The sequence below is a fragment of the Notolabrus celidotus genome, chromosome 10 (genome assembly GCF_009762535.1).
Source record: "Notolabrus celidotus isolate fNotCel1 chromosome 10, fNotCel1.pri, whole genome shotgun sequence".
NCBI classification, from domain to species: Eukaryota; Metazoa; Chordata; class Actinopteri; order Labriformes; family Labridae; genus Notolabrus; species Notolabrus celidotus.
Window position 1 is genome coordinate 21,942,762 of NC_048281.1, and position 22,107 is coordinate 21,964,868.

Genomic DNA, 22,107 nt, shown 5'->3' on the forward strand with positions numbered 1-22,107 from the left:
TTAAGCTTTGGACATGGGCATAGCGACCTCTTCTTCCTATCTTTAATCAATTTATTATTATTGGTGTTTATGTCCAGTTATGTCACGATCACTCAATTGAGTATAATATGTACGATAATGTGTAACGATGTATTTGAGAAAAACACAAAAAAGTCTTAACAAAAATAAGCACATGCCAGTGATTTAGTCAATTGGTTGACGATGCAGGCCAGCCAACTTGAGCATGTAGCATGTAAATGTCACATTAGAAATAAATGGGGAGCATTATTCATCTATTAAATGGTAAAAAATGTATTATATAATAGATTAATATAACACATTTTATGCAGGATATATGTCCTCAATTGCAGCAGTGGTGCCATTTTTACTGCAATAACTTCGATATATTCATTATCACCTCTCATTACATCAGTCTGACTGAAGCAAACTGTATGTGATGTATTTAACAGAAATAATACATTTGAAACAGCTTTCTTTGTTTCAGTTCTACTGTACCTGTTTTCACAAAGTATTTCATCTTGTTCGGTTCTTATTGAAAACCTTCCAACAGTGTAGGAGGATACTTAATGTTTGATCTATGAAAGTTATAGTCAGTGCTCTACAAGTGCCGAAGGTGTTGTGTTTTCAGTGTGGTTGTGTTGATGTTTGTTTTAGCTGTGTTTTACATGTTCAAACATCTATTTGTTCATTTACCTCAGATGATGTTGCTCTTGTTTATTTGATTTGATAAGTGTCTTGTAAGCTCGTGGGCTGGGCACTGCTTTTGTGCATGGGGATGATAAAAGTAAATACAACCTTGACCTTAACCTCTAAAGCTACAACAGTATAACACTTAGAGAAAGCTACAGCGTTTGATGTAAAAACACATTTAGACAAGTTAATACCAGGACTATAAGTAGAGGAAGATATTTGTATGTTTTGTGTGAATATACTATAATCTTAAAAGCTTCTATTTCCTATTGTAAATTACACCTAAGCAATCAATATAAGTTAGAAGACAAAGGAGTCTCTAATGTGTACAATGTATTCAAGTTTATTCCTTTCTCAGTCAGTAAGAGAGGGTAAATATGTGTGGATTTTCTAGTTCAAGATAAATTTGTTTGTCTAGATCAAGCTAGCGCTGCACGGTGGTGCAGTGGTTACTGCTGTTGCGGCACAGCAAGAAGGTTCCTGGTTCACATCCCTGGGAGCCTTTCTGTGTGGAGTTTGTATGTGTCCCCGGGAATTTATGGGTTCTATCCAATCCAGAAACACACCATGTTGATAGGTCACTCTAAATTGCCCGTAGTTGTGCATGAATGGTTGTTTGTCTCTACGTGTTAGCTCTGTAATAGGTTGCCAACCTGTCCAGGGTGTTCCCCACAAGCGGCAACCTCCGGTCTAAAAATATGAGTCCAATGCGGAAGTGCTAAAAACTGCAGTTCATCGAGGATCCGCTTGAGGCTGGCTCTGGAAGTACTGGAAGTCACATACACATGAATTGGAAAAAGACGATCTTTACTGCAGAAATAAACATGTTTACAGCCTGGTACAAAAGAACGAGTGTAGTCTGGATAGTTCATTTCTCAATCGGCACACACTGTACTGGGGGTACATTTTTTTCTGAGAAATTGAGATCACGAGTCTTCCAATGAGAGGCACAGCTGACTGCGGGAACACTGTAGCTGTTGGCTAGGAGGCTCAAAATCTGCCTCTTTACGTCACATTGGCTCGACAGCAGCAATATGGCTGCCACCGACGATTGGCCTTAAAACAGCTCTCCAGAAACAGATGGGAGACGTCACGGATACTACGTCCATATTTTATACAGTCTATGGTTCCCCACCTTGTGCCCAATAACATGGATAAGCTCCACCCCCTATCTGATATCAATCATTGTGAGCATAATTAAGTTAACTGACTAATGTATTGTTCTCAATTAATCATACATCTACATCATTACTATGCTTAAAACAAATAATAAAATGCTTTTATTGATGTCATTCTTCAGCCTCTTCATTCGATGAGCATCATTTCGTTGGTGTGGGGTGTTAACGTGATATATTTCTCTGTTTGCCTATTACATGGCCCTACTTTGCACTCATATCCTGTCATTTCTGTCACCTCCCCAGCATGCCACCCAGGCTTCTACAAGGCATACGCCGGAAACATCAAGTGTTCAAAGTGCCCTCCACACAGCTTCAGCTACGGAGAAGGAGCTTCTATGTGCCGCTGTGAGAAAGGCTTCTTCAGGGCTGAGAAAGATCCTCCAACAATGGCTTGCACACGTGAGTATTACAGACAGCCGATAGTCCCGTATTTCTTATTTCCAGTTAGACACATTGCAAAATAGAAATGCATGGCTTTAAGTCATACATTATGATGCAAGTCAGGGGAGAATCTTGATCTTCACTGCAACTTATCATTTATGAATTCAAATGACAAAAGCCTATAGTAATATCCTTTTCTGTGGAGCTATCCATCTGTCCATATGTTCTCTCTGAATTTGCCTCAGCCGTAAAACAAGTATTACCTCCAGGACTTATCTGGTGTGAAACTGTACATTAGAGACTTTCTGGATCAATTACATGGCTTTTGTTCAGCTGACTGGTCTTCATTGATGATTCACTGACTGTCATTACGACTTCATATTTGCATTAAATTACAGTTTAACCGGACTAATTCGCCTTTAATTAAAAAGCCATTTAGCTGTCACTTAGACAGACGGGGGCCACGTCTGAGAGCTCTACTGGGTAGAGGAGTGTATTTGTCTTTTACGGAGAGGCAAAGCCGAATCACTGTGGGGAAACTGAGTTTACAGTTCTCTGTGAGAGGAGCAGTCGGCAGAGAAATTTTCAAAATTAGCTGGGTATACACATTTTATATGAAACTGTAAGCACAGATGATGCAACACTGCTGGCTGCCCACTTTAACATGGCTAAAACAGTGCAGTGTTGACCTCACATATTAAGATACCAACCAAAAACACACAATGAGAAACAACATTCCACTACAAAATATTTAGAAATTTACACAAATCCCTGTTTAGACGCCATGCTTAACACACTGTAGTTTTTAGTGCCTTGTTCAAGAGCCTTCAGCAGTCGGTTTTTAATTGTTGAACTTAATCTTCCGAGCAATAGCACACACTAAATCTTCAAGGCCATTCTTGCTTCCAGAACAAGCAAACACTGAGGCTTCGGAGGGTGTGACAACCCAGCAAACTAAGAGCTGTAAACTACCACATCTATTCTAACAAGCTGTGAGTTCTGTGTTTACTCACATAATGCATTTTAATCAGGAGCTTGTAGGCTAGAGCATAAACTATTTGCTTGATGTCTGAGTTTTAAAAAAAGGAAAAGAAATGGAGATTAAAGGCTGAGGGCCTGAGGGGAAGACAAAGGTAGAGTGCAATAAAGAGAGGATGTCACAGGAGGAGAGATAAAGGAGGAGAGAAAGTGTAAATGCTGGATGGAGTAGACAGTGAAGAGAGAAAGGAAGGAGGAGGCTGATACCAATCTCCCCCTAGAGGAGAATAGGAGCTGATTGATGGCAGTGGGGTTGCTCTGCAGGAGAAGAGGTGGGTAGATTCTCCTCGATGGAGAGAATGGAGGAGGTGAGATAATGGCCGATAGAGGCACAAGGATATAAAGAGAGAGAGAATGGACATACGCTGACAGAACTGGAGGAGGAGTAGGAGGGGCTTTCCTGTCTGCTGAGATTTTTAGCAGAGGTAGAGAGAAAGAAGGATGGAGGGATGGGGAAGGAGAGGGAGGCGTACCATTGTCTAGGTAGACAGTGAGGTTGGCAGGACGGGAGTGTTCAAATCCCTCAGGTCTTTTAACTCCACCCTGTTGACAGCTGGCTGACTGCTATAGCACAATACTTACCCCTGACACACAAACACATATATCCAGGGAGCGCAAAAATACCCCAACAAAGTGAAATGTGTGAAATAACAATGTTTAATGCACAGGGGAGAAAAGTATGAAGACGTATGAGGCACAGCAGTATACTGTTGGATGTTATCCTAAAATATGTATATTCCAATACCCCTGCTTTATATTGAGTTATTCATTTATTTAGAAAAAGAAAAAAAAAAATTACAATTCAGCCGATCTTGTAGCGGTGTACCTCAGGGGTCAAATTTGGGTCCCCTGCTTCTGTTCCTGTTAAGGGGTTTCCATTATATCTTTTTTATATTGTTGCTGCTTCTGTACTCTGGATTAAAAGTTTAATGAATATAGGTGTTATAAAAACATAACTCAATGCCAAAACTGTGAATTTGTCTGTTTTTGTGACATCTATTTGTCTCTTTCCAACCCCACTTTTCCCTGTAAACAAATATTCTAACAATTGTAAAACTTTTTGATCAAGTTGAAAAAGTGCTCTTTTCAGTTCAACTAAAAATCATTTGGATATGGAAGAATATTTTTTTCAGAACAGCAGCAGAAAAATACTTTTTAAACGTAGTTCATTTAAATTCAGTGTCTTTTTATAGCACTAGAGCCCACATGGGGACAGTAAATAAGTAGAAGGTACGGCCTCAGGCTAAGATGATGCTTGTGCCTGCACTCGCATAAACACAAGCCGTCTCTTGCAACTAAAGCTAGAATTATCATCATTCTCAGAAATAACCAAAAATGCCATCGATCACAGATATAATAGATTGTTTCACATACAGTAACAGAGTGTGGTCATTTGATCCAGAAGAAAATAAAGATTCAAATATCCACAGCCTACCTTTCTCTGACTTTCAGCACACTGAATTTTAATGCACATACAATCCTGTTGTACTGGGCTTAGGTAATTATTTTAATAACTCTGAAATAACTTGAGAGGGTGAGAGAGCTAAGTTAGACGAGCAAGACTGCACAGAGGTGGAGACATGAAACCAAAACCTAATTTGGACATCTGTCCTAATGTAACTCAGTGTACCAGCAATGTGTGTGAACAACGTTGCAGACTGGAGTCTCTGTTACAATATGGAGCATGTCCAATACAAAGAACTTGATCATGCCCACTCAGCACACATTGGAGCATTGGACAAAGGGTAAAGCCACTTTGAGTGCCAAGTCTTTCCTGTACATGACCTAACAACATGACTTCATAACTTTACCAGTTCCATTTGAAAGCAGCATAAGTCAAGATATGGACAAGCATCATTGTAAAACTGTGTGCATAAGCCCATGACCTTAGATCATATAACAACAGCTTAAATGTAAAGCTTCATGTCTAGACCAACAACCAAACACCAGGATTCCTAAGCCATGACTCATATTCAAGCTAACTGGTAATATCTTCTTTATTTGAAACTAGCTAAAACCCTCTTTCTACTACTCACAGGCCCTCCATCTTCAGCTCGCAACTTGTTGTTTAACCTGAACGACACCTGTTTAATGCTGGAGTGGTCACCTCCCAGTGACACGGGGGGTCGCAGGGACCTCACCTACAATGTCCTGTGCAGACGCTGTGGCCCAGAACCGGGCAAGTGCCAGCTCTGTGAGGAAGACCTTCGTTTCCTGCCCCGACCGTTAGGCCTGACCAATGCCACTGTCGCTGTCATGGACTTCTCAGCGCATGCCAACTACACATTTGAGATTGAATCCCTCAACGGTGTGTCAGACATGAGCTCCTTCCCCCCACAAGTGGCCGTCATCACCGTCAGCACTGGTCAGGGTGGTGAGTATGTATTATTTGAACTTTTTTTTTTATTTGTTCATTCATTTTCTACTGATAAAGTATCTAATATAATAATATAATAACGGGTAATTCAGGTCTACATTTCATAGGTTACATTTCAGGAATTAATATTATTATACATGTAAGGACTCCTCACCACAACATGATGTGAACAAAACATGTTGCACTTGTTATGTCATGCTAGAATTGGGTATGGTGTACTTAAGTGCATTGGTACCTTCCTATCATCAACTTCTAAACATGAACTTACAAATGTTGTTCACCAGCAACCACAGTCCTGACTCTCAGAACTGGATTTTTTGCAAAATATCTCACAAAGAAATGTTACTTCAATGTAAACAAGCATAGAATATGGCAGCATTGTTGTCAGGCTTAACTTTACTAGCTGCTCAGCCACCTGATCCATTGTGGGAGCAATTTCTGCTCAACTCATATCCGTGTCAGTTAGATTGTGGTATGTGTTACAGGACAAGTTGTGTTGTGTACCACAAATCAACAAGTTGGTCCACCATTTCTGACATCCAAATACGCTTATGCTTCACTTATTAACTGTTGTCACCATGGTTGAACTTGCTGTGCTTCCGTTTTCGGCCAGTTTACTTCCCAAGTCAAGTCAACTTTATTTATATAGCACATTTAAAGCAATATATAAAAGTAAAACTTGTCGGGACATTAATGTTCTCATCTCGAGGAGAAGGCCAAATAGAAGAGATAGGTCCTCAACAAAGATTTTAAACATTCAACAGTGGGGGCTGATTGTAATTGAAGTGGTAAGTCATTCCAGAGCTTGGGGGCGGCTATTGAAAAGGCTCAGTTGCCCCAGGTTTTTAGCCGAGTTTTAGGCACATCCAGGAGCAGCTGGTTGGTACCCAGTTGTCTACTCTGTGTTATGTTACAATCCATATAGTGCTTGCTTGGCTGTCCTTGGGGTTCCTCCCCACACAACAGGGTATCTGATCATAAATGTTAAACATGTCTAGTATTGACGACTTCGAATCAATGTGGCCATGATCGTTTTTTTTGAGTATGAGGGGAAGTATAATCACTCTTTACATATCTCACAACTCAAGAAAATCTGGTGACTTTAGTACCATCAAAACATGTGGATTGTTCTGAATTTAGTTGGAAAGGTGGAGTGGCGTCCAAATTTTCCCAATTATCTTGTAATGTGAATCTCATTTTAAAGAAATTTGATAGTGATTTGGTCATGAGCCAGGGCACACCTCGTTATTTTGGCAGGATAAGTGCCACCATATGGCTCTTCATGTTTGATTTCATGACTCATGAACAATCATTGTTATTTACACAATACAGACTCACTGAACCATGAAGAGCACATTTACCCTCCTGGGAGTTTTTCAAAACTAGACGGTTCCAAAAAGATTTTTTTATGAATGTGTCCCTGTTTTGTTTGCTCACCTGTATGCAGTTGACAGAATACACATTCCTTGTCAGCAAGGTGGTGGCAATGCACCAGTAAATACTGAAAAGTGACAGGAGAAGTAGGAATAAAGAGCGCTGCTGGTAACTCCCACTTAGATTCAGAAACAGTCCACATATTTGTTTGGCAAGATTGGCCGAATTAAAAAACTTAACTTTGTTCAAAAGAAAAACTTTTAATTTCACTTCTCCAGATTGCACTTTGCCTCTGCCAAGTTGTATAACTTCTAAATAATACTGAAAATGTTTTTCATCATAGTTTAACATGCTTTTACTTCTATTGTTGACATTTTCTGCAGGTCAGAAGTAATTCCTAACAACTAAATTGCGACTGAAATTAGAGGACAGCACAGGTCATATTTATCTACTTAGAGCTGCATGTCATTTATAGAAGGCAACACTTTAAATTTGAATTACTGTAGCACAATGTTCATTAGTTTGAGGCATGAAACCTCCATTTCTTTTATTTCAAACCTTTTTTCACAAGCAGAGTCGTTATATAAGACATACAAATAGCAGTTTTCACTGTATCTTTTACATCCACCTGAATTTTAAACTTTTCAAAATATTAGTTGTTGACGTGAAAAAATTGAATTCAACTTCACCTTGCATATTTATAGTGCACATTATCTAATGATGCAGTGGGTCCATAAAAACAGCCCTAAAGCGTTATCCCAGACTGATGTTATATTTGATGTCCCTTCTGTATTTTTAGTCTGGCATCCTTATCTGACACTGGAAAGGGTAGCAGGAGGCCATTGTGAGGTTGTCTCTACCTATCTTCCTTCTCTAAATAAGGTTTTTATGTTGAAAGGCCCATATTTCCTCTGGGACATGGTTTGTTGTGTGGAACACTTATGCTTTTAATTTGTGATTTGCAAACACTGTGTTTTCTGTTTTCTACCTCCTCCCTCTTCTTTTTCTCCCTTGACTACTCCCTTTACCTTTTTTCTATCAGCTGTTTGTCCTCCCTCTTCTCAATCTCTCCTGCTTCTAAACATGTTTGTTTTCTTCTTTTTTTTTTCTTTCTTTCCATCTTCAAGCCGCTGTGGGAGTCTGGGAGAAATACATTTTCCTATATAGGCAAAACACATTAAATGCATTATTTTCTGTCACCAGGGACAGCTCGAGCCTTTACAGGTAACTCAACGTAACACACAGCCTTTTTATTTCATTAGGAGGCCCAGTTTAGCACACAGTCGTTGCAGGTCCCCAAGCTGTACACTAGACCCATTTCATCTCTAATACACCCAGCTGCAGCTATTTAAAATGCTCAGGGGAAGAGGCAGATTCTTGGCCATCAGCCAGTGATAAGCAGTCTGATGATTCTTTTTTTTACTGCTTTCACCTTGACAAGAACTCAGCAGACAGTAAACGGTCAGTTTCATTAATGCAGTGAGTGACATGGATTTATTAAACTGGTTGTTTAAAGGCCATCTAGTTTACCTGTGCTGCTGACCATGGTTATCATTTCAAAGTGTTGTGATTGTTTTAAAATACAGTGTCTACTTTTTGACAGGTGGCAGTAAAGGACATACGTGTTCAATTTACAGAAATACACCCTTGTGAGTGATATGTTATTATTGATAAGATAGATAATGTGTTTTTTATCATTTTCAAATCGCACACCATGTTTTTGCAATTTTTTGAACTACTGTTGAGTTTCCTTACATATTGCTGTATCATATTTGTTTAGCTCCTCATGATTTGCATTTTATTTAGGATTTTTAAGTATGACTCTAATCACTGAAATGTAGTGATTGCAAGTTATAAAAAATAAAAGTAACATAGTGTGGAGGGTAGATGTCTCATCAACACTTCAATGTTAAACAAACTCATATCTTAATACCTTCTTTTACACAAGAACGTTGTACTATTTTAAATAATATGTTAGTAAGGCAATATGCAAATAAGACATGTTGCTGTTGGAGGTGAAGACGGATGATTCATCCACACGAAAAAGCCCCTAATACTAATATTAATAACTTATTATAATTAAATGGTTTTTGTAGATAGACAAGTGTATTTTATTTTTACCTGGACATGTTTCGACTACAAACTTCATGCAGGACGTCCTGCTGCTTAAGGTGAGTCGACCAAACCTCCATAAAACAGCTGACAGACAAGTCATAACAAAATGACGTGACTCCTCTGAGACTGCAGGATGTTTGTAGTCAAAACATGTCAAGGTAAAAAGAAAACACACAGGTCTAGTAACAAGAACCATTAGACCTAATGAACCATTTCAGAATCAGAATCAGAATCAGCTTTATTGGCCAGGTATGCTTGAACACACAAGGAATTTGACTTGGTAAACTGTGCTCTCTTTGTACAAGGCATAAGAATAAGGCATACAAATGAAAATATAAATATAATAATAATAACAATAATAATAACATCAACTATAAACACAAAAGAACAACAAATAGGCATGACTAATATGTACAGGCTAAAATAATATGATAATAGTGCAGTGGTGAGGAGTGTAGAGGTAGTTTTTACATTTAAAAAGTATATGTAGGTGATAGTTAAATATTAAAATAAATAAAAATATGTGAATTCTGCTTGGAGAATTGTAACAACATGTATTTTTAAAGAGAGTATTGATCCGACAGGTATGATTTTGGACCAATAATACCACGGCTTGAAAATAGACCTTTTTTTACTCGGCTTGAAAATAGACCTTTTACATTTTTGTATTATGTCCTCTTTATACAGTTGAGCTTAACAAATGATTATTAACAGTGTAGGATAAGTTCTACAAACAATGTCTGCCAATTCACTGTAGCTCTTACCTCTTTTGTAAGTTGTTATCTACGCAAGAGGCTTCTTAAAAAGTAAATGTTGCATCTCAAAGAGGTTTACCCTGAAGACTATTAATCAGACTTTGAGAATATACTTACATTTATCATTTGTTGTGAGATAAATGCTCTGCAAATATCATCCATCTCAAAAACTCATTTGGCTTCAACTTCAGCTTAATTTTCTCCTGTGTTTCACAAATCATCTTAAAACTGGATCAAAAAGAGGTGATTATTAATAGATAGCTTGATATAGAAGTCATCAAACACCAGCACTGTCACAGTATATCACCTGACCTGCTTTTTGCCACACCTTACATTGCAAAACTTATTTTTCTGTAGTCCCAGTACTGCTTTTAATGTAATTTGGAGACATTCAAGAGATGCTTATACACATTGTTCAATGTAAATCAAATCAATCAAAACTAATTGAATTGTGTTGCCTTTAAAAAACTGATTTCATATATATTTTTTATAGTATCTTACAGTTTTCAACTGACATTGACAGCAAACAGCAGCTCAAGACTCCGGGCCCCTCACAGTCGAGCCCTTTGTTTTGATGATGCATGCCTATTGTAACATTGTTAGCAATGTAAAAACTTCAGCAGTTTCTTAAAAGTTGTAAAGTGTGCAAAAGGTCAGCATATTTGCTCACCTAGAAGATAAGCATGCAAACCCTCTTCAGAAAAGAAAAACTGGCATGCTGCAGTGATCATTTTTCTGTGACTGCAGTGATATGCATACATACAAATACTTTTAGCACATACAGGCTTGTTTGGAAAGGTGCACAGAAAATTCAAACACCATTAGCATAGCGTCGCCATCAGCAGAAACGGGACAGCCATGAGAATTTCTATGTGTTGCAAGGAATATCAAGAGACTCCTGTGATAATGTGGACTGACCATAGATAAATTAAACTTAGTCATTAAAATGCAGATGGCCCTTTTGGTAAATATGTTGTGTGAGGTCAGTATATGATTTGTTGGGCATATGATGGGCTGCTTTTGGAACACACACAAACCGTGGTGCTTCTTGCATATGTGGCTTAGAGAGGCTATGGCCTGTGATAATTTCCTGTCAAGCATTACCCCCCACTATATTTTATGATTCATGGAAAGCAGCTCATCTGATGTATGCAAAAGCATCAATCTATATAACACACATGCACTGTGACTTTGTGTGGAGAATAATAAGGCAGAGGGATTAACAGCAGGGGATTGCCTCGAGTAAATCCTCACATATTAGGGGAAGGAGACAAAAGTGGAGGGAAATTATTGTTGCACTTGCAGTTTTTGTATTCGATACAGCAATGTGGTATGGCGGCAAACTAGCTGAATAATACATGAAGTAATACATGTAAGTTAGCTTTAGTAGAGGCAGGTTTAGACCTGACACACCTGATCATCCACTAAGTACAAGTTTCACATTATTAGCAGACTATTTCAATAGACTCAGTTGCTTTCCTTCATGCGTAAAAATAGAAACAAAGGTTTCTTTTCATTATCGACCAGTTTACGTCTGACATTTTGGTAATGGAAGCTACATGTGTTTGCTCCATTCATTCAGACGAGGTAGTCTGTTTTCCACATAGAATTAAACTGTAACCAGCATCAAAAGTTCTCGGCTAAGGGGTCAAAACTGATTGGCAAAGCTGACCACACAGCAACCAAACTTATGCAGAATTCACAACCATTCTAGAGCAACTAATGCTTCAGTTTAAATGGTGACCATTTTAACTTGCGACTTTCAGTCAAATGTGTCAGTGGTTGTGGTAACAACAGCTGTTGAAACACAGAGAGGGTCCTAGCGAATGCATCATGGTTTAGTTTTATATTCAAATCTAAAAATAAACTCATCAGATCTGTCTTAGATTACTAAGTAAAGCAGGATTGCTGAAAGTCGCAGATGAACTGAGTCACTTTTGAAACCGAAACATTAGCGGCGCCTGTATCCAAACTCAGGTAAATCATGGAGCAAGAAAATTAAGATTTAATGTGGAGAGGCATGTTAAAATGAAAGTTAAACAGAAACAGAATTCACGTTTATCTAGTAGCTAGATCATCAAACAAATAACTATGCTAGCTAGCAGGCCAAGAACACAAAATGATGGGGACACTTCACTGTTAGAATGTAGTTTTCTGGATCCTTTACTATAACCCAGGTCTCATACATACTGGTCTTGTGTGCTTGTCTTTGGCTCTGGAGGATTTCTTCTTTCAAAGCACAAAAGTCAGAGCCTGTCTTAATATTTGACAGTCCATATACGACCACAGATATTATAGCCATAAGCAACAAGTGAGGTATTCTTAATTTTTCTATGGGTTTATACACCCAAACACGTCTAGCCACTAAATATTTGCCAACTTGTTGTTGGGTGTTATTCCCTTTATGTATTTTTGACAAACTCTTATACTCATTGTGTACAAAATGTTAATGAGTATTTTAGTAGATGTGCTAAACAACACTTCCAAAAACATCTTACAAGAAGTGCCATTACCTGCCTTGCTCAAGGAAACACTCTCTGAAAGTAGGTGACTTGGTCAGAGAACATAAAAAAGAGGCAGTTTGAGAGAGAATTACAACGGTATGTGGAAGGTGAAGGGAACAGAGGATACTGTTAAGTGTTAATGGTGCCTTCCCAGATGTGTGCTACCCATGCCATTGACGCTTATGCATCCCCATGGATGCTGGCTTTTACAGTGAGCTGTGCTATTAACAAGCTAGGTGGTCTCTATCCTCTTTAGAGGCAAGGACATGGCGTCCATGATTTCCAAAAAGAGTGTAAAATTTGAATTTGTTGACCACCTGACAGTTTTCCACCTTGCCGTAGTTCATCTTAAATGGCCACATATATGGATCATGCTTTTATAGTTTCCTCTTTGGATAGTTTTAACCTGCGTTTGTGGATGCAGCGATGAATTGTAAGGATATGGAAGGTAAAGGGAACAAAAACGAATGTGAGGAGAGAAGCTTGGGAAAAAGAGAGACAGAGAGATGAGGGGAGATGGAGACAAAGATCAAGAGAATGTGGAGTACTTCAGAGGAGCAGGACAGACACTGATGAGGAAAAGTAGCACACGAAGGGAGAAAGAAGGGACAGAAAATTTGAATCACGGTATCAGATGACAATTGAGTGAGGAGACGATAAAAAAGGGCAAAGAAGAGGGTGGCAGATTGAAAAGGAGTAAATTAGCTGGCAAGAAATATAGTCAAGTGTCAAGAGAGTGCGAGTTATCTTCTTTGGCAAACTTTTACTTTCCCTAAAATACACCCATTACTGAAAATAAGGACATCAGTTGAACTCTTGCAGCTGTGATTCAGCTATCAGCTTTTATTTGCTCATTTTGTCTCCATGCTTTCAAAACATTTTTCAGAAGTTCAAATCCACAAAATGTTTAAAAGTGGGGAAACACTACCGCCTTGCCATTCTGAGAATTAAATTCTCTACTTGATTTTTCTCATAATTCCTAATATGCACTATGGGTCAATAAAAAGACTACTTTTATGGTCTTATTTGGTTACGATTATTCAAACCAATGTCAACCACTGCGACCAAAGGTGAAACCTCTAACCACATCAGAGTCCATGTTTCAGACAAACAAATAAGGAATCAATAGAATCAAACAATTCATAAATCTAAATTAATTGATTCAGCAACTTTGTCTGTGTCAAGATTTTGACACTAACAAAAGTATGTAATAGAATCCAAGCGATTATGTGTAATTATTTACATGGTCTTGTGCTAATGTGTGTGTATGTGTGCCCCTATTTGCTGAGGCTACATTTGGCTTACCTTGTAAAAAAAAATAGTGCAAATGCAGTACAATAATTCTAGAAGTTATACTTTGGTTTCATATGGCAACCTGGAAATTAAATAATGGGTGGACAGGTGGATGAGTACAGTAAAGGAGGCAAAGAGGATGAGGAAGAGGAGGAGAAATAGGAAATAGCCTGGAAACAGGAGAGTTGCTGTAATCACAGGAAGCAGATGTGTAATTGTGTAAGTCACTGAAAGCAATCAGAGATGGATCAGCTCCTCAGTCGCGGTGACGTTTCAGAACATTCTTGCAGCAACCGGAGAGACTGTAATCAGACAGTCTTTTGTAGATGAAAAGCCAGTGGGTAAAACTAACCGTCTCAGATCTGCATGATGATATGGAATAACGTGGGAGGAGATAGCGAGAGGAGGGCTGCTCATTGACTGCAAGTGTCCAGATCATTTTCATTCGTTTGACTCACCTGAAGGCAGATGTAGAATTTGTTCATCTGCAAAGGCATTATGGAATCATCTACAAAATCTAAGTTTACATGAAAGTGTGCTTATCTGCACATAAACACACAGAACTGTGAATAACCTCAGGGTTAATGGTATGTTAATGTGATTATCGTAGCAAAGCTGCATGAATGCTCCCAATCAGACCTGTTTATTGCAGGTGGGGTACAAGTCATTTAGATTGGTGTGATGTCATTTGAGAAATCACTGATTATCTTGGCTTTGTTAAGTAAGAAGTTCAAACCACATAGATGTTCCAGTAACATGACTAATTTGAGACTCCATCAAAAACTAAATGAATCTGAGAATGTGCTTACCTGACATGCAGGCTTATGACACCCTGCACACAGAGTGTTTGGAGTTAATGATGAGCAGAATGTGTTCCGATAATTAAAGTTTAATAAAAAATATGATATTCCTTGCAGCAGGAAGATGTGTGGATGGATGGACAACATTTTTCGATTTCTACATACATTTGCATGGTTCCCTGACAAGAAGAGTAATCAAAAGGAATATTCTAACAAACACATTTAAAAATACAATAATCCAATTAAATTCACAAAGTCTAGAACTTTTACAATAATCTCTCAATGGCCTTTCTTCTCAGGTATTATCATGTTTGGTATGCTCACAAAGAGAGAGGACCAAAGAGCAGACTGCAGATGAATTACATCATAAAGGCTCACTGTGATTATCCATGAGAATAAAATATACACAGAAACACAACAAGGTCCAGAACAGAAAGAACACCAAGAGGAACTGTTACAACTGGCTCCAAATTGCAACAACAAGAGGAGGCAAAAACAGACTGATCATTCACCACAGTTATCCAAAAGTGTCAGAACCCAAAAAATCCCAATACACATTCTCTAGTTTTTAACTCCATTACTAAAGATTTAAATCAAGATTTAGTGCAATAGTGTTAATTCTCACAGATCATGGTTCAATGAGGATAACTCACTTGTTTTTCATTAAAATTACTGTTAAAACATTTTTTTAATGTACATTGGAAAGCCCTAAATATAAATACAATAGTTTTGCACGACATTGATTTTTGTTTATTTAATTTTAGATTTTTATTTTTTATGAAGTGATGTTGATAAATTAACACGAGACACCTCTGCTGCATTTGGAAGACATATATTACCTAAAATAGACTTTAAAAAGGGTCAATTTGACCCGCAACATAACAGGAGGGTTAATATACTAATAAGACAAAGGTGAGAGTAACATGTCACTGTTGAAATCAATCAGGGAACCTCATTTATCCTGTACATGGACCGTCGATCTTTTAACAACTAGTCACAACACCAAAAATATGACATATATGTTATACATGTGGCATCACATGTAATCAAAATACATACAAATTAATCCCAAAATGATTGCAAAATTTGAGACATATGCTAATAAGACTTGTATCCTTAGCTGATTTCTAGATTCTTGTGAGAAATATTCCATTCACACCATTGACGCCCTAACATTAACTCTTGATGGCAAAATAGTGACTGATGGACTTACAGAAGTAACATCGGTTAGGTCAAGTAATCATTAAACACATCAGGAAAGAGGCTACAACTAAATTAAATCCCTCATAAAAAGAGAGCGTTTTAAAAGTATTCTTTCACAACCCCCGTTTTATGGAAATGACTGACTTAGGGTTTAACTCTGACAGAGTATCTGGGTTTTAAGATAAATTAATACTGTCAGTGGCTGTCAGATACTCATAAATGTCAAATCTCAGCAGCATCATGTGCACAAATTGTCTCTGAAGGAGAACCTCTGGCCCACCTTGATCTGTGATTGGCCCTCTGCCTTGTCCCAAGCCGGCATCGACACAATTATGCAGCTTTAAATGAATAGTGTGTATTAAACTGCTGGCCTTCTCAGCCACTGGCAGCCCTCTCCAGGCTCGGCGCCATGCTCTAACTAACTATGACAAATTAGCCCCCGCACTTAATTACTGGCCTGGGAAAATCACAATGATGTTTATTAGGCGCGGCATCATAAAGCGGTGTGTCCGTGCCCCAAGACCAAAGCGTTGTGCCGTAGAAACACTAATAACAACAACAGCCATACAAATTGGCTGAGTCCAGGACCACCGGCCCCGAGGCGCCTGCCTGGGTGGGGTGAGGAGGAAAGGTGACTTTATGTGGATGAATCAATACTGTGCTACGCTGTGCTGCTAAGCTGAGCTCTGGCTACCTCTCTGGGTCTGTCTGCGATGGCTAAAATCTACTCTGAGCGTGTGTCAGTGTGGTAGATTTAGCTTCGATCCTTCGTCCATTATAGGTTAATAGGAAAAAGGAGCCACTGATGAAAAATGCTGAATATATCACATTACAGGAGAAGTTTTTTTTCTCTCTCTCTTGACGTACTGTTATAAGGGGACGTGTATCTTGGGGGTCTTCTGTCTGAGAAAGATTAAGTATGTAAGAGTGTTTGTGTATGAGTGTGTGTGTGTGTGTGTGTGTGTGACCACAGCTGGGCTGGTGGCACTGGCCTTGTGAAAAGAGCGGTCATAAATAGAGCCTCCATGCTTGCTAGCTTATTAACACTTGATTTATCTGCCTCTCTGTGAGGAATGCGCGCCCTTGGCAACCAAGCCCAGAGATCGGCCCCAGGGGGCCCCAATTACCCCGTGCCATGTGTGTATGCAAGGGTTTGTCAAAGGGGTATTATGTGTCCTAGTGTCATGGATGCCCTCTTCCTGCATGGGACATTTGTTGATATATCATTGTAACTATTCAGTATCAGGGTCATCTTCATCATCACTCTCTTTTTCGCACACACACACACACACACACACACACACACACACACACACACACACACACACACACACACACACACACATCCACACAGTGTTTTATTGCCACCTGTGGAGGGAGATATACAGGGAACAATAAGATGGGATACATTTATTCGACAGTGTTCTGCTTCAGCTGTGATTTATCAGTGTGTTTATCCTGCTGATGTGCCTTTATCTTTTTTTTTCCTCTATTTTTGTCTCTGATCATCCTCTCCCTCCCATATTTTTACATTAAGGCCATGTGTGAGGGTGTGTCTGAAGGCTGTGTGTTCATCATTATAAGCACTGACAGAACATGCCATTATATTTTACTGTGATAAGACAGCTGTGTGACACTGACATACAGCGTTAAGGCAGAAGTTTAAAGGCCACATCTCATTGTATTCATGATGTTTGGCTTTTCTGCGCTTGTGCATTTCAATGATATGTTTCCTCTATAATTCTATCTGTAAAATGTCACATCAGATGTGTTTTTTTAATCTCTCCTGTCTGATCTTTTTGTTTAGTGAATGGAGTACAGCAATATTTTATGTATTTTGCACTGAATGCCTACTGTGATCCATCTTATTCATTATCCTCCTGTCATCTGTACGTCAATGCAGTTAGATTAACTCAAGTGTAATAAAGTCTGCAGAAAAATTAGTTATACATAACCCCCACCCCCTTAAAAAATATAAAATATACTAAAATAAAGATTTATAACAGCAGTGCAATTTTATATTCATGTTGCACTTAGTATTTTTCATTTGGGCCATGTTTTCAAAATTATTATTTTATATTTTTTGTTTTTTAATCTTGGTTCCCCAGTACCAGTTTCCAGAAACCAATCCTAACTGAAGAACCTCTACTACTGCTTCCAGTGAAGCTTCTTATAGAAAAGTTAAATGGACTGTATTCATAGCACTGCCTCGAGTCTTCTGACCACTCAAAGCACTTTTACATTACAAGTGACATTCATGCATTAACACTACAGTCATACAATGATGGCATAGGCTGCTATGTAAAGCACCTATTGGTATTATCACCCACTCACAACAATTGAGAGACAACGGAATTTACCAGTTAGCCACAGCTGCCAGACTGAAATTGACAGACTGTTTAAAGTTTAGTGCTGCACTGGTAATATGATATGTAATTGCCTAGTGGCAATTAAGCCCGTGAACAGAGGTTGTTGTGCCCTTTGCAGGGGCCAATGGTTCAACTCCCAGCCTCAACTATTTACTGCAAGGCTCTTCCAGTCTCTATTAGCCATATGTTCTGTCTTTCTTCAGCTGTCCTAACCAATAAAGGCAAAAATGCATCAATAAATATTACAGCTAATAACATAAACCCTCCTGTTATGTTCGTTTCTCAGGAACAGCAATAATGTTCCTGGGTCAATTTGACCCGGGGCATATTTAATTGTCCAAAAGTGTCAGAATCCAAAAAAAATCACAATAAACATTTGTTTAGTCTCATTATTAACTCCATTACTAACAATTTAAATCAATATTTAGTGCAATGGTGTTCTTTAATTCTAACAGATCATGGTTCCCATCAACACCTGAATTCTCACATTTTACAGATGAGGTAAAGAGAAAGGGAGAGGGTGTGTGTGTGAGTGGGGTGAAATATGTCACACAGTTTCAAAGAAACAATTAGTATTTGACAATTCTGACTCCTTTTAGCCTCCCCTTTAAGTGCCGGGTCAAATTAACCCACAAACAGTAACTATGTAATATAAACATGCAGGGGGTGGGGGTTGCAAATATGTGAAATCAACCATTTTCATTTTATATGTTGATTACACCTATTAAGCCAGGCAGAAGAAGTTTTGGACCGAAAAATTACTTTTAACATTTTTCTTTCGATTTTTGAACTTTAAAAAGGGTCAATTTGACCCGCAACATAACAGGAGAGTTAAGTTCACTGTCAATAACTAGTCACCACTACACTGTGAATAGCCCTCTTTTAAAAAAACTATCAAAAAAATAGTTAGCGATATTTAAACAATTCAAAGAGTTCCTTATCTAATGGGAGATCGACTTAAATAATTCACTCTAATGAGTGCGCCGTTTGTGACAATCTGGTATTTAGTAACTTGCTAATGATCAAACCAATCTTTATATTATATTATGGCACCGTTTACCTTTAAGTCGCTGTCACCCATTGCTTTTCCATTTACTGACTGTTGTTCAGTTGAATTCCATCGCTATATTTAGTTATATTTTAAAAGTTGAGTCTGTTGGGGGAATTTATGGACTTTCCAAAACATGATTTCAGTTTGATCAGATTAAAAAACGTTGGAGTTGCACTTTTTGTTGTGTTACACTGCAACCTTATCCCCAAACACTACCGTAGTAGATTCCCGGCTCCATACTGGCCCTGCTATACAGCTCTTGTGATGATCAGTGAAGTGAAGTACAGGATGAAATACTTACATATCTCCATGAGAGTGTTACCTTTAGGGAGATTAGTGTATCAACACTTTACAGCATGAAATACTGCTGCCGTTCATCACCACACACACAAAAATAGTTTTATCTAAAGTGTTTGCTTCTGTTAGTGTTGTCAAATAGGACTTAGCAAGGGCTGTTTAACAATCACGATGTCAACAATGATGCATGAACCATATTTGTAGGTTCAATGTGAAGGTGTTAAAAACAAGGCGCAATAGGAACAGATCTGACTTCTTGGACTTGTGACTGTTTGATCCCCATTCATGCAGATGATTGAGTTTTCAGGCAGGATCAGAGTGAATTTAGATTTACATTGTTTAAGATTTCCTTTTCTCGGCAGTACAAAACTGTGTGTTAATCTGTTTATCTTGTAAGTCATGTAGTAAAGGTCTACTGGGAAATGATGGAGATGGAATTTCATCTGTGATAGATTGCATCACTCCCTGCATTCAGAACATGTCTGCTCCCCCTGGACCCTCAAGAGCTCTGCACTGATCACTGCTGAACATGTGGTAATTAAGCTTTGCAGAATCTTTTTTACTCTTCATATTCCCTGTTTAGCTGGAAAATATGAATACTCACTTTGTTGTTGCTCACTTATTTAGCGCAGTATGAACACAACACTAATAAAATCTCTCCCTGTAGTTGATATGAGTAAGAATTGCTGATATACACATCCAGCATTTGACATAAATTATAAATCTGATACCTTTTGGTCTAATATTCACTCTCTTTCAGATGTGATTTTGGTCTCTTGGGAGAAATTATTTGCCCTGAGCTGTTCTGTGATGTTCAACAGCTAATTGCTAAGCTTTTCCACCATGTGGGCTTAGCAGAGAGCAGACAGTTGTGTTTTTTTCTTTTTATTACTTCTTTGTAAAACACAAAGCAAAAAATTAGTCTGGGACACCAAACAAATGAGCAGAAATCTGCTAAAAATCGCAAAGATTTTGTTAAGAATTCTAAGTATATAGAATGTGTCATTATGGCTGCAACCTTACCGGTGAGGGTCCCACTTTTATTATAAGAAATTAAATAATAAATGTTTTGAATATTAGCTCAATGGTTCAATGAAATAGAGATACACCAGGGATCAAGTAGGGTTATTAAGGGTTCAAACTTAATCTCTATAATTTGAATCCTCTACCGCAGTGCTTCCCAAAGTGTGGGTGGCAAAGGTACTACAAGTGGCTCTTGAGGGGTCTCAGGAATGACCAATGTATGATCCTTCAATTACACTCAGCAACATCATTTACTGTAATGTCCTCTGACATAGCCTGTATACAAACAAGTGAAAATTAAGTGGTGGCAGCAATATTGTGATACTACAATTTTAATCTCCACAATTCATCTACATATAGTGTGCATCCCAGGCAAAATTTAGATCAGCACATCCTTAGTAATGAAGTGCTCTAATCTTACTGATGGTCAGCACTACAGAGTAACACAAAGTAACAGATGAATGCATGAAATAGCATCATTTAAGTAGATTAACACAAACAATGAGAATCATTTAAGTGTGTAAAATCCAACCAGCAGGCTAAACAAGATCGGTAATCATGCACAAGGCATGATGGGCACGCTGACTGTAACTGGACAGCAGCCAGATTAGGATATTTACAGAAAACTTTTAGCATTTAGCCCTTACCGCGCAGATATGCCCTGAGCATAGAAAGACGAATACTCACACATGGAGGGAGAGAGAGAGAGAGAGAAAGAGAGGGAGATCCGCTCATAAGTCCTTTTAGTAAATGCATTGGCTTAGATGCCACCCTGTGAAAATAATTCAAAGAGTGTTCAGAACAACTTTATAAAACATGCAGCTGATGAAACCAACAGGGTTGACACATACAGAGCAGAGAGGCATAAAGATGGTGTCAAGCTGTTGTATGCATTAACAGAGCAAGTGTGTGTGTGTGTGTGTGTGTGTGTGTGTGTGTGTGTGTGTGTGTGTGTGTGTGTGTGTGTGTGTGTGTGTGTGTGTGTGTGTGTGTGTGTGTGTGTGTGTGTGTGTGTTTGAGAGAGAGAGAGAGAGGGAGAGAGAGAGAGAGAGATGTTTGTGTGTGTTGCAAAGGCAACTGAAGTGAATCCCTGTGAGCTAAGGATACATATCATTTTAAGCTATATGTAAATATAGGCCCTAAAACTTACTATAAAACATTAGTATTTCAAAGTTAATGTGTTTGGGAAAGGCTGCTCTAAATATGTTTTGTTAACTTTGCCCGATAAACAGTAGCGATAACATTTATTTTTCCATGTGGACCCCTGTGATTGTACCAGAAGACTTCTAGTTGAAAGATTCTCCTGCTGTTAAAGATTTAATCGTTCATTGTTCCTGCCCTCTAACACCAATGTTATGGTTTTCCATTTCTCTGTGATCATCTCCCACCCCATCTGACCATATCTAAGTAACCTCAGCACACAGGGGTGGATGATCCCATCACAGAGCTGCCAACAATTCCCTAAACTGACTTCCCCTCAGCCCTCATCTCTCCATCTTTACTCCTTTTCCTTTTTTTTATTTTTTATTAAACTGGCAACAAATAACAAGCAGATTGGAGCAGGCTTCAGCAGTGTACCTGGAAATAATGAAGAGCTTGCACTAGTTTCTTTGTTCTTTTATTCATCCCAACCTAAAGAAAGCAGAGGATTTTTTTTCA

The 22,107-nt window shown here is 38.5% G+C and overlaps 1 protein-coding gene across 1 annotated transcript in view; it reads left to right on the plus strand.

Moving 5' to 3' along the window:
- The window catches only part of epha6 (eph receptor A6), a 212,857-nt gene that overhangs the window by 109,037 nt on the left and 81,713 nt on the right, over nt 1-22,107 (plus strand). The window contains exons 4-5 of the mRNA XM_034694211.1: nt 2,112-2,267; nt 5,326-5,661. Coding sequence (XP_034550102.1) covers nt 2,112-2,267; nt 5,326-5,661 — 492 coding nt within the window. The remainder of the gene's footprint in view (nt 1-2,111; nt 2,268-5,325; nt 5,662-22,107) is intronic.